Source organism: Peromyscus californicus, unplaced genomic scaffold (genome assembly GCF_007827085.1).
Source record: "Peromyscus californicus insignis strain IS unplaced genomic scaffold, ASM782708v3 Scaffold_9__1_contigs__length_137607984, whole genome shotgun sequence".
Taxonomy (NCBI): domain Eukaryota; kingdom Metazoa; phylum Chordata; class Mammalia; order Rodentia; family Cricetidae; genus Peromyscus; species Peromyscus californicus.
Genome location: NW_026294617.1, coordinates 35,540,873 through 35,553,759, shown reverse-complemented (window position 1 = coordinate 35,553,759; position 12,887 = coordinate 35,540,873). Strand labels below are relative to the sequence as shown.

General features: G+C 36.2%; 1 protein-coding gene across 5 annotated transcripts in view; it reads left to right on the top strand.

Moving 5' to 3' along the window:
* Nbea (neurobeachin) overlaps positions 1–12,887 on the top strand; it is a 558,359-nt gene that overhangs the window by 157,041 nt on the left and 388,431 nt on the right. For all 5 annotated transcript variants that reach the window (XM_052730144.1, XM_052730145.1, XM_052730143.1 and 2 more), the window contains 6 exons: positions 2,792–2,873; positions 3,077–3,200; positions 3,894–4,086; positions 6,787–7,803; positions 9,400–9,617; positions 11,767–11,920. In XM_052730144.1, coding sequence (XP_052586104.1) covers positions 2,792–2,873; positions 3,077–3,200; positions 3,894–4,086; positions 6,787–7,803; positions 9,400–9,617; positions 11,767–11,920 — 1,788 coding nt within the window. The remainder of the gene's footprint in view (positions 1–2,791; positions 2,874–3,076; positions 3,201–3,893; positions 4,087–6,786; positions 7,804–9,399; positions 9,618–11,766; positions 11,921–12,887) is intronic.

Below are 12,887 nucleotides of genomic sequence, written 5' to 3'. Positions count from 1 at the left end.
TGACTTCTTTTCATGGCTGGCTATGACCTCTGATCTCCAGGCAAACTTTATAAATAAAATGAAATATCACATTTCAGCACAAATAAAATATCACCACACCACAGTATTTCCTGATCCTTGCAGAAGATGGTGTGAATGTCTGGTTTAGGTTTGAGCACTTGTCCATCACTTATTGTCAACATCTTGCATATCAGTGAGTCTCTGTATTTACCACCATTCATTGGAAAGAGAGCTTCTCTGATTAAGGCTGAGAGTGGTAATTGCCAATGGATATAAACATAATTTAGAGGGCAGTTGGGTGTGCTGTCAATTTAGTTAACCAGCAGAATTAAGTTACCCCCTAGGGCCCAGGAACTGCCTTGCCATGGGCTTTTGAGCAAGTTCAAAGTACCAGCTATGGATTCCCTCTTATGAAATGGGCCTCAAATCTTATCAGTGTGGTTAAAATGTCTTCATAACAGCCCTACAACTGTTGTACAAATGTCCATGGTTTTTAGCAAAATCTTCTAGTCAACATCATATAAATTATGAGGCAGTGAAAATATCAAGAAACAATGACAAAGATACCCAGTGAGCATTGGGAGTCAGTAAGTCACAAAAGAAGCTGCCATAGCTAGCACTTTAGACTAACATCTTCCAGTAACATAAGGAATACGAAATAAAATTTAATGCTTAGTACCACATTGAGATCTGTATCTCTAAACACCACATTTATAAAGTTACCTCTGTGCTTAGAATTCAGTCTTTCTCTATCCTTTCCAACACAACTGCCACCTGTTACATGTGACTTCACCATAAGTGTTGAATCATATAGAATTCATGAGGACTTCTTCATCTTATTTTGTTTTAGTTTAGGGTAAGGGCTTAACTTCTGTATATCCCTCGTATAAGTCAGTAGAACCTTCAGGGACCACTTTGAGTCTTAAACTGCCATTAAAAGGTTTATACCTATATTCATTTCTCCCCATTTTATACACATTATTTCCTTCCCTCTTTTAAAATCTCACATAGGTTCTTAATGACAGTTTCCCATGTTTTATTGCTTAATAGAAGCATGCATTTCTACCTTTTTCCAGAACATTAATTAAGTAAATTGATGCTAGAAATGTAGCTCCACTTAACAGCTGTTTTCCACCTCCAAACATTAAGTAGTGTGTGGGCACGTAACTGGTACTTAACAAATACATGCTGAAGTCAGTTCCTAAATATATTTGTATAACTTGTATAAATCTTTCATATTTGAACATGCTGTAGTCATGAGAGTGCTTTCACACAGGTACTGTAATCTTTGTAGCAAGTTTATGGATAAGCATTACCATTACTGTCTTCAGTGCCACATGACAGAGCAGAGCTTTAAAAAGACAACAGGAAAATCAGTGGTGCTTTGAGCCAGATTGTGTTTCCTGTACAGTGTGACTTATTCTCTCTTGGTTAAAAAGGGTTGGAAGATTCTATCATAAGGGAACATGGTCTGATGTTTCCCCTGCAAGTATGCAGTTATTTTGAGTATCATCTTTATAACAAGAATTATTTGGAATCTTGTCCTTTGGGATTTTGAGGAAAGTTGGTATGGAAACTCCTTTTAGGTATATACCAGCCACTGTTCTTTGATATATATTATTCAAAGAGATTTTTATCTCGTGTGTCAGCTCCATATAGAAATTCATGCTTAGAGTACCCTCTTCAGAAAGCATTCTGACACTTTAGTTTAACATTGTTTATTTTTAAACAAAAGTGTGGGTAATTCTATCCAGTATTTATCACTTAAGTAATAATAGACCAATGTCTTATTTCAAGTCAATACATTTTTCAGATATATCCCTCATTTATCTATGTAAATTTCCTGTCCTCTTTGTAGTCCGATAAAAATGAAAGAAAAGTGCTTCCCTTCTGGTTGTCATGGTTCTCTTCTCAGAAGCCACCACCCCTGTATCCTAACTTGCTCTTTCTATTCTAACTTTTACCTAAGAGCTCTGCATAACTGATTTCAAAATTAACACTGATATTTTTGCCATGATTTTTTGTATTGATAATGTGTTGAACTGTTTTTTTAAGGTTATTCAGAGTTTAACATGTTAGCTCTAAGTAGAAAATTGTCATTGATAGGAAATGCCGTGTTTAGTGAAATGCATCTCTACTGAAGTATATGTATATAGACAGACAGGTAGGTAGATAGATGTAAGAATGGTTAAAGACAAGAATGGTTAAAGCCTAGAATACATGAGCAACCACACACATTCATTATTTATATATGACTCAGTTATTCATTCTGTCACTTAATGACTACTGATGTGTGTCAGCTTCTGGTGCTAACCATGGGAACATAACCAAGATGTGCAGAATTATTCTTGAGGGTTTTGAACCTCCAGTTTAGTCAAAAATAGAAATATAAATTGTAGATTTCTGTATGAGGCATAATTTTGTTAACATTCGCTGATTTGTTTTATTAACATGACACAAAACATCAGTGTTTATAATTCAAAAAAGGACTGTATTAAAAGTGTATACTGAAAGCGTATTTCAAACAGAACAAATTTATATTAGCTAATTATTCTTTCCTTCTAGAGATACAGTGTCTGGCTTTTGTCTTTATCCAAAGTAAGTAAAATTTGAGGTATATAGATTTTAGAGTTTAGGGATATATGTCATTTATTAGAAAGCTCCTTTGGGAGAGATATTTCTTTTGACTTGAAATTATTCTAAATCTTTTAGAGATTCTTTTCTTATATAGCTATATTTGGCAGTTTTAACTTTTTTTCTCTAAATGAAGTTCAAATTTTTCATCTTTCAGATCTTAACAGAGCAAGTGTGTACTCAAGTTGTGCATAAACCACACCCGGAGCCAGACTCTACAGTGAAAATTCAGAACCCAAGTGAGCAGATGCCACTCTTTACTATTCCATGGTGGTTATGTGGTTATGTGTGGGACTAAATCAGAGCTTGCAGCCCTTCCCGTGTCCTCATTTTTAACAGTTACAACTCCATTGCCAGAGCTAAGCATTTAGTTGAAAATTAGAGAATGTGGTATGTCTTACTTACCCTTTTATATTTTAATTCATATTTTGGTTGTTTATAGTGATTCTTAAGGTGGTGGCAACTTTGTTAAAAAACTCAACACCAAGTGCAGAATTGATGGAAGTTCGTCGTTTGTTTTTATCTGACATGATTAAGCTTTTCAGTAACAGCCGTGAAAACAGAAGGTAAACAGTCTGGATTTTATTCTAGCTTAATATTTTTTCTGTGCTTGATTTTCAACCATTTTTAAAATAAAAATTCAAATATTTTGTTAAATACTCTTAATCATTTGAAAAAGCATGCTTTTCCCAATTTTATATGCTTTTATTTGGTTGTCCTAGTATATTTAATTAAATATATGTATGAATATACAAATATACAGAATTGTACTTAGAATGTAGTCAACTGTCCCTGATACATTTTACTCACCAACAGTGCATTTAATACTCACTGTGTTGGTTTGCCCGTGTTCACTGTATTTTCTCGTCATGTCACCAATTGTTGTTCTGCATTTAAAGCTCAGACATGGTGTGCAGTCTGAGTCTGTGAACTTGTTTGTGGTCATTTCCTAAGCTTCTAGGAAGTTTTATGTATTGTATGTGAAGCATTGTGGTTCCCAGGCTAGTAAAGTTGGATTGGGGTGCCTATAGAGCAAATTGAGTGCATTGTGATTGCTGAAGGTGGTGAGAACTCTGACCAAGAGTTAGGAAGTGATTTTGATTAATAATTCAAATTTTGTAAGAAAGAAAGAAATTGATGGAAGTTACAGAATACATAGAATAATTTTGTACTCAGATTATATTTTTATTATTTTATCTACATTTCATAGTAGTAAATTGTAATTTTGATATTTTTAATGAGTTCTTTTTCCTACTTAGATGCTTACTGCAATGTTCAGTGTGGCAGGATTGGATGTTTTCTCTTGGCTATATCAATCCAAAAAGTTCTGAGGAACAGAAGATTACTGAGATGGTCTACAACATCTTCCGGATTCTTTTGTATCATGCAATAAAATATGAATGGGGAGGCTGGAGAGTCTGGGTGGACACACTCTCAATAGCCCATTCCAAGGTAACAGGGACCCAGCTTGTTCTGTCATTGAAGTTTCAGCAATGGCTATAAACTCTCATCTGGTGCCACCTGGTGGACATTCTCAGTTATGGCCCATTCCTTTATCCTTGTTTTGACTGTGCTTTTTCTGCCCCTTGGTGAGACTCTAGAGCTTGAAGGTGGTTTCAAGATCATTTAATTCAAACATAAAGTTTTTAATTTAGAAATTTAATTTTAATAACACTTAAAAGATAAAGTGCCTGCGTGGGCGCACACTCGAAGTCAGGATGGTGGGAGCTGGTTCTCTCCTTCTACTTTCTGGGTTCAGGGATTGAACTCGGGTCTTCAGGCTTGGTGGCAAGCACTGTTCCCTGATGAGCCATCTCAGTGTCCCCTTAATTTGGAATTTTACTATATATGTTTGTCACAGATGTGAGAACTTGGGGCTGAACCAGTTTTTTTTTTTTAAACCAAACCATACTCAATTCTTACAAACATATTTCATGAAATAGTAGCTGAAATGTACTTCTATAGATGCTTTTAAAGTAATCAGACTTCATTCTCAAATGAATAATAAATACTTGTAAATAATAAGTAAATAGTAAGTGGGACTTAGCTGAGTGGATAAAGTACTTTCTATACAAGCCTCAGGACCTGAATTTGGATCCCCTTCATCCACATAACAGGCTAGGCATGGCTGCACACACTTCCACTCCAGTGCTGGAGAGCACGATGGGTAAATCCCAAGGGTTCTTTGGCCAACCAGTCACTCTAGCCAAAACCATGCATCCTAGTTCAGTAAGAAATACTGTCTCAAAAAACGAGGTGCCAAAAGTGATTGAGGAAGACATGTCAGTGTCAGTGCCTTGTGAATGTACCTACCTTCCACGTGTGTGTGTATACACACATATATATAGTTTTTTCATAATATATGTATTTCATATATATATATATATATAATATATATATATATATATATATATATATATAGAGAGAGAGAGAGAGAGAGAGAGAGAGAGAGAGAGACCAAACTGAGCTCAGATTCACAAAGGTCTCAATGCTTCTGTCTCCCTGGTGTTGGGATTAAAGGCATGCACTTTTAATATTTTTGATTGTAGTGTTGTAGTCAGTGTTCTATTGCTGTGAAGAGAGACACCATGACCTAGGTAATCCTTATAAAAGAAAACATTTATTTTGGGGCTTGCTTACAGTTTCAGAGGTAAGTCCATTGTAATCATTGCAGGAAGCATGGTAGCAGACAGGCAGGCATGGTGCTGGAGAAGTAGCTGAGAGCTGCATTCTGATCCACAGACAGTAGGTACTGGGCCTAATGGGGCTTTTGAAACCTCAAAGCCCACCCCTAGTGACATACTTCCTTCAACAAGGGCACACCTACTTCATTAAGGTTACACCTCCTGATCCTTCTTATCCTTCTCAAATAATGCCATTCCCAGGTGACTAAGCATTCAAATATATGGGCCTATGGGGACCATTCTTGTTCAAACCACTATATAGTATCTTTTAATATTTTTTAATTCTAAGATTCTATCCTTATTAAATTTTAAGTATCATTTGTCTTTGGTAAGGAGAGTAGTAAATTTATGCACACATTATATTCTAGTAATTCAAAGTTGTGATTTCCTCAACCAGTAGCATCACAGAAGAAACATGGACATCCAAAATTAGGCTGCTAATCGAGTTATGTTGAAATTAAGGTTTGTGGTTTAGAAAGCTCATATAGTTATTTTTAACAGGAATTAGAAAAATTATTTTAGAGACCAGATAATACATGTTTTAGGCTTTCTGGTCTGCCTCTGATGAAGCTGCTCAGCTCATCTGTTTTAATGTGAAAGCAGACACAGAGAACAAGTACATCAGTTAACATGGTGGTATTATAAGAAAATTTTACTTATCAAAATAGATGACAAACTGATGTGGCCTTTGAGTAACAAGTTGCCAGCCCCCATGATTGGGAAGTTTCTTTTGTAGGAAATAGGTTTCATATCTTTAAAGAAAGGTCAACCAAGAACCCTGTTAGTCCACAGATTAATATAAATTAAATTTGTGTGCCTATAAGAAAAGATTTTTTAACATTAGAAAAATTTGGAAGAATTTATATTACCTGTTGTAGTCCTACATTTTGCATATGCACACCTTGCATTTGTCATTGCTTTAATAAGTTTTAATGTAACAAAGAAAAAGACATTGCAAGTCCATGCACAGAACATATACTGATGTTTCTAATTTAGTCACCTGTCTATATTTAAAAATGATGTAGTGCCTTATAAATGTCTGTTTACAGGTCCATGTGAGGTACTTTCAGTAGTGGTTGTGATGGGTGAAAATGTTACAGTAGCCATGTGAAAGCTGGCATAGTGATAGTAGTTGTGATATTGGATATTATCATCTGCCAAGTCATTAAACCTAAACAGTGTTCACAAGTTAGGTATCATATGATGTTAGTTAATATTGGAATACTTAACCTGCACAAAGGAACCTTAATATTGCAGCTACCTATGTGATTAGAGACAAGTTAGGAAATAATGTATTGCTGTATTTCATCATTGTTCCCAATTACGTAATCAAACCATTTATTTAATAAAACTAAATCTTAAAGTACTTGTACCATTTTGCTATTATTACTGAATTTTATTTCTCTTAATTCCATCTTTCTCTTGGAATATACAAGACACCTCAGTTTTCCCTTTACTTATCTCCTAGGTTACTTACGAAGCACACAAAGAATATCTGGCCAAAATGTATGAGGAATACCAACGACAAGAGGAGGAGAACATTAAGAAGGGAAAGAAAGGAAATGTGAGCACTATCTCTGGTCTTTCATCACAGACAACCGGAGCAAAAGGAGGAATGGAAATCCGGGAGATAGAAGACCTTTCCCAAAGCCAGAGCCCTGAGAGTGAGACAGACTACCCAGTTAGCACAGATACGAGAGACTTGCTCATGTCAACCAAAGTGTCCGATGATATTCTTGGAAGTTCAGATAGACCTGGCAGTGGAGTGCACGTGGAAGTGCATGATCTGCTAGTTGATATAAAAGCAGAGAAAGTGGAAGCAACAGAAGTAAAACTTGATGATATGGATTTATCACCGGAGACGTTGGTGGGCGGAGAGAATGGTGCCCTCGTGGAAGTGGAGTCCTTGTTGGATAATGTATACAGTGCTGCTGTTGAGAAACTCCAGAACAATGTGCATGGGAGTGTGGGTATCATTAAAAAAAATGAAGAGAAGGACAATGGTCCATTGATCACACTAGTAGATGAGAAGGAGGAGCTTCCTAATACTAGCACATCCTTCCTCTTTGATAAAATACCGAAACAGGAAGAGAAACTGCTTCCAGAACTTTCTAGCAATCACATCATCCCAAATATTCAAGACCCCCAAGTACATCTTGGTGTCAGTGATGATCTTGGATTGCTTGCTCACATGACTGCAAGTGTAGATTTAACTTGCACATCAAGCATAATAGAAGAGAAAGACTTCAGAATCCATACGACTTCAGATGGCGTGAGCAGTGTCTCTGAGAGAGACTTAGCATCATCAGTTAAGGGATTAGACTATGCTGAAATGACTGCTACAACTCTGGAAACAGAGTCTTCCAATAGCAAAATTGTACCAAATATTGATGCGGGAAGTATAATTTCAGACACTGAGCGATCTGATGATGGCAAAGAATCAGGAAAGGAAATCCGAAAAATCCAGACTACTACTACAACACAAGTAAGCCATTCCCATGTGATTTTTAAAAGTAAAGAAAAGAATCAGATAGGCACTGAGTTGTTAGGTGCAAAGTGGTTTCCTAGAATGACACTACACTTAAATTCATGTAATTTATAACTTACAGAACTGCGTGCTATGGCATATACATATGAAATTCAAGTAATCTGACTTTTATTACCAATTCTGCCGCATTTCTCTTAATTTTGCTCAGCCTCTTTGGGTCTCCGATTCTTCTGTCATATGAGACACTGTGGTAGATTAAAATATGACTGCTAAGGTCTTCTGCCCCTTCTCACCGTTTGTGTCTGCATTTATACCTTCGTACTTGATCTTTTCATTCTGACCTTGTACCCCAGGCCAGCCCTGTTCTGGGGATTATAGAAAGAGGACTTGCAGCCAGCTTGAACAGATGCATGAGCAATAGGGAAAGGACTGTTATCTGTCGATGCCTACTGTGCTCCAGACACTGTAGATGTTTTCAGATTCAGTCCTCAACAACACCCTTGTGAGGAGGGTAACATAGCTGACAATATGTGGAGTTAGGAGCAATGAGAACTTTCTTTACAAACACAGGAATAGAATTTGTTACTTTTAAAAAGGAAGCTGCTTAGGCCTGGTGGTTAGTGCTGTGGTTTTGGACAGTCTGTAGTACAGCTAAAACAAAACAACAACAACAAAAAACCCACTATGTCTTATGAGACAAACTTGTGACTACTTAATTTTTGGACTAAATCAATATTTATGGTTAGAAATTGATGAGGTTATAATGACCTTTAAGGATTTGAATTCCGTTAACCCTATGGACTTTCCTCCTGCCTCTTCATTTCATTGAAGGTAAGTTTATGTTTCCATTCCACCTATGTTGGAAAGAATAAACCATGTCTTACTATTGTCTTTGTACTCTAGTAAGAATACTGGAGTGTGTATTCTATATGTGGGAAAGGTGTGTTTATTTTTTGTTTAATTGCCAATTTCCATTTTGGTGGCAGTTGTACTACAATGATAATTGGCAGGGAGAGAGGATATTGAACAAGATAAGATTTCAAATAAAAAAAAACCCAGATCATTGCTTACTGGGCATAATAATCACTAGGTTTGCCTATTTTTCATTGAGAATGCACAGGCATTTTTCTGGCTTCTTTTCTTACATCATACAGTGTGTTTATTTTTTATTAAAGTATTGTTAATGAAATGCACTTTGAAGTTAATTTCAGTCTCTCCAGTGATATTTCTTCACCACTTCTTTTTAGTTATAATTAATTGATGGTGTGTATCCATTGCCCCCATTCATGCATACTAAGTTCCACAAAGGTCATCTTATACTAGTGTGAAGATCTGTGATTAGGGAAAGAGGATCTGGTTTTGAGTGAGAACTTTAGTGCTGTTTTTTGATGACCTTGCTTAAATTCTGCAGTATCAAAGCAGAAGCCCCAATAGCAGACTTTAGATGAATCTAAAGGATTTCTGTGCAGGTGTTTGAAATGCACTCACTACTAAAGTCACATGTAAGACTCCTATTCACTTCGTTATGCACGCTGGTTTTTGAATCTCACATCTCCTTTGTGCTCCACAAAAGTTTACTTTCTCTTTGTTTAGGCTGTTCAGGGCCGGTCTGTTACCCAACAAGACCGAGATCTCCGAGTTGATTTAGGATTTCGAGGAATGCCAATGACTGAGGAACAGCGGCGTCAGTTCAGCCCTGGCCCCCGGACTACCATGTTCCGGATTCCGGAGTTTAAGTGGTCCCCGATGCACCAGCGGCTTCTCACTGACCTGTTGTTTGCATTAGAGACAGATGTGCATGTGTGGAGAAGGTACAACTATTTCTTTTCTATATTTTGTTCACCTTCAGTTGAGAAATTGAATTTTTTTATTTTTATTTTGCATGTGTGTTTGTTTTGCTTTGTATCTGTGTCTGCCTACAATGTGCATGGCCTGGAACCTGCTAAGGTCTAAGGAGGGTGTTGGATATTCTGGAACTGGAGTTACAGATGGTTGTAAGTCAGCATGTGGGTGCTGAGAATTGAACGTGGATCCTCCGCAAGAACAAGTGCTCTTAATCATTGAGCCAGCTTCCCAGCCTGAGAAAATGAATATTTTTATTAAATGATTTCTGTCATCCAATAAAATTCACAAATTTGTTTTAAAAATTAAATATTTAAGTTTTTGATTGACAAATATTTATATAAAGTATACTTTTTATGATGTTTGGAGCACACATCTCTAGGTATGTAGCAATTTAGCTTAAGACAGTTAAAGCAGAATTTTAAAATCTAGCATTGCTCATTCTACACAATTCAAGAATTAAAGACCAGCTTTTGTTTATACTTCTGTAATTGCATCTTTTCTTGTTAAACTCAATACTATGAGCTATATTATTGTTTAGTAACAACAATAAATAACACTTAGTACTAAAATAAAATCTTAAAGTAGCCTTTAAAATGTATGTCGTTAGAACCAATATGTATAAACAGTTAGTGGATGTTGGTTTAAATCTATCTGAATTCAGTGTTTGCTTTTTTTAAATTTCAATACAGTTTTCTAATAGCAGATTCACATTTCTCAATCAGGAGATGTATCATTCACATGTGCAAGTGTGTAAATTTTGGAAGTTGATGGCTGTCAACAGGAAAAATACCTCATTTTCAGAGATTTGGTCCACTCGGTCACGTCTCAGGCTGAAGTTGACTTCCCTACTTCTCTTGGTTTTCCTTCAGGATAAGGGCAGCCACTTGAGGTTGTCTGTGTTAAAAGGCAGACTCTCCTTCCCTTCTCTCTCCATCTTCTTCTTTTTCTATTTTTTTCCTTTTCTTCTTTTCATCAACATTTTTTCTACTGAATGAAGCCCCTTAAGGAATTTCTTCCATACTGTCTATCAGGGTTGTACATTCATTTGGAAAACACCCCCCCCAAAAGAAATAGGATTCTAATGACTAGGCTGTGTGGATCAATTCTGATTAACAATCCAGTAACTGGGGAGGCCAACTCATCTGTGGGAAGCTGACATGACTGTTGTGGAAGTTGACAGTGTATCTGCCAAGAGAGTCTTTAAGTTTGATCTCTTTTCCCAAGCGAGGCGTAGACTCGTGCTAATGTTGGTGCGTGCTGTGTGTCTCCAGATGACTAAGGAAAAGAAATAGCGTGACTAAAAATGAAAGGCATGGCTTCAGATGAAAGTCGATGTGTGAGGGAAAAATGGGATTTGCCCAGTTTCCTCCGACAACAAACTGTGTGTCTTTGCTTTCTTTATGGATGCTCACGAAAGTTTCAAACACAAGTGTATACAAATTTAAAGACTACGTTTAGGCTAGAGGAGAACATCTAATCACACTAAAACAGTATATTTCTTTGGCACCTTCATTGCACGTTTTCTACGGGAAGTCCTGCTGCTAACTTATTCTGTGACCTCCCTTTTCATTCACAATAATTCTTGAACTTCTGCCAGTTCCCTCAGTGATGCTTCCCATCACACATTTCCTCATGGTTGTGAAAGATGTGCTCAGAACCACAGCTGGAACTTTCTCTCTGCAGGCTCTCAGCTGGTTTGCTTCCTAACACAGAACAAGCAGATGCAGCCAAACTAGTTCTAGTTAATTCATGGGGCCACTCGATGTCTCAGAAGCTAGTTAATAATCAGAAATGTGAAATGGAGGATTATTTTCCCAGGCTGCTTTCGTGGTGAGTTTAGTCTTTGGAGTACTGATGTCCATTCTTAAACAAACCAAGAAAGAACAACAAGAATAGCGTATTTTCTAAATATGGACACAAAAAACCTTGCAGGAATAATTTTTTTGATAAAATGCCTGAATTATGAGTTGGTTTTGTTCTAATAATTCCATTTTAAATTTATCTAGCACTTCTCTATTTTGTAATTGTTTTCATTTTAAAATTTTTATTCTGAATAAAGTATCTAAACCCCTTACATTTACATGAAGGAAATAAATGTGTTTTTTTCTGTTTCAGCCATTCTACAAAGTCTGTAATGGATTTTGTCAACAGCAATGAAAACATTATTTTTGTACATAACACAATTCACCTCATTTCCCAAATGGTAGACAACATCATCATTGCCTGTGGAGGGATTTTACCTTTGCTCTCCGCAGCTACATCACCAACTGTAAGTTCTTTACCTCCACCCAGTGGTTATATTTTGTAATGACATGAGTTGAGGATTCTGGTCATTTGAAATACAGGGAACAAGTGGATTTTTAACAGTGTCTCCTACAGGAACTCTTATGCCATTTATTAGATTTATATTTCAGTCGCTTTTATTTACCAGTATTTGGGTCGTATTGTGTATATTTATTAGAGTATTTCTCAGTTATTTCTGGTGAAATCTTTTAAGAACTACAATTATAAATATTTTTTAACTTTTATATGCTGTGTATTTCTTTAAATCTTATATAGTAAGCTGTTAAAGTCCATTTGTAATGTAATATAACCTTAATTACCAATTTTATATTAGAAAATATCTATTTCTCTTTCTTTATAAAACATGAAAAAAAACTAATATAATCAATTTGGAAAGCATTTAATATTGATCATGTATGTCTTTTAAAAATGCAGCAGACCAGTGTTAAGTTATATGTAATTTTCATCTTATAGATATATTTAGTTCTAGGCTGGTGTGTCTGTAGCTGAGTGGCAGTACTCCTGCCTAGCATTTGTCATTATTTGGTTTGATTCCTAGAGTCACAATTTTAAAAATATTTTAAAAAATATTTTTGACTATGTCAGAGTAACTCTTAAGTGTAACTTGATCAGATGGGAAAGAATATAGAATTCCATAGCTTGTGGCCCATCTTGCTGCTTCTCATAAGAAACTCTTTTGTAAGCCCCAGAACCACAGACAACTGTGTGATTTATTAACACGTCTACTGCTTAGTGAGGAATTTTTCTAAATTGATCCAGACTTTATTTCGTCAGTAACATGATTTTCCTTGCATGGCTCTTCTTCTCACTCTGTCCACTGGAATAGCACCGAAGTTAAAATATTAGCTGCAACAGACTGTAACCTCACACACTTCCTCCAGGCATATATACATACCTGCGTTCCTGATGAATTCATCTAGCAAGCAGGCTAG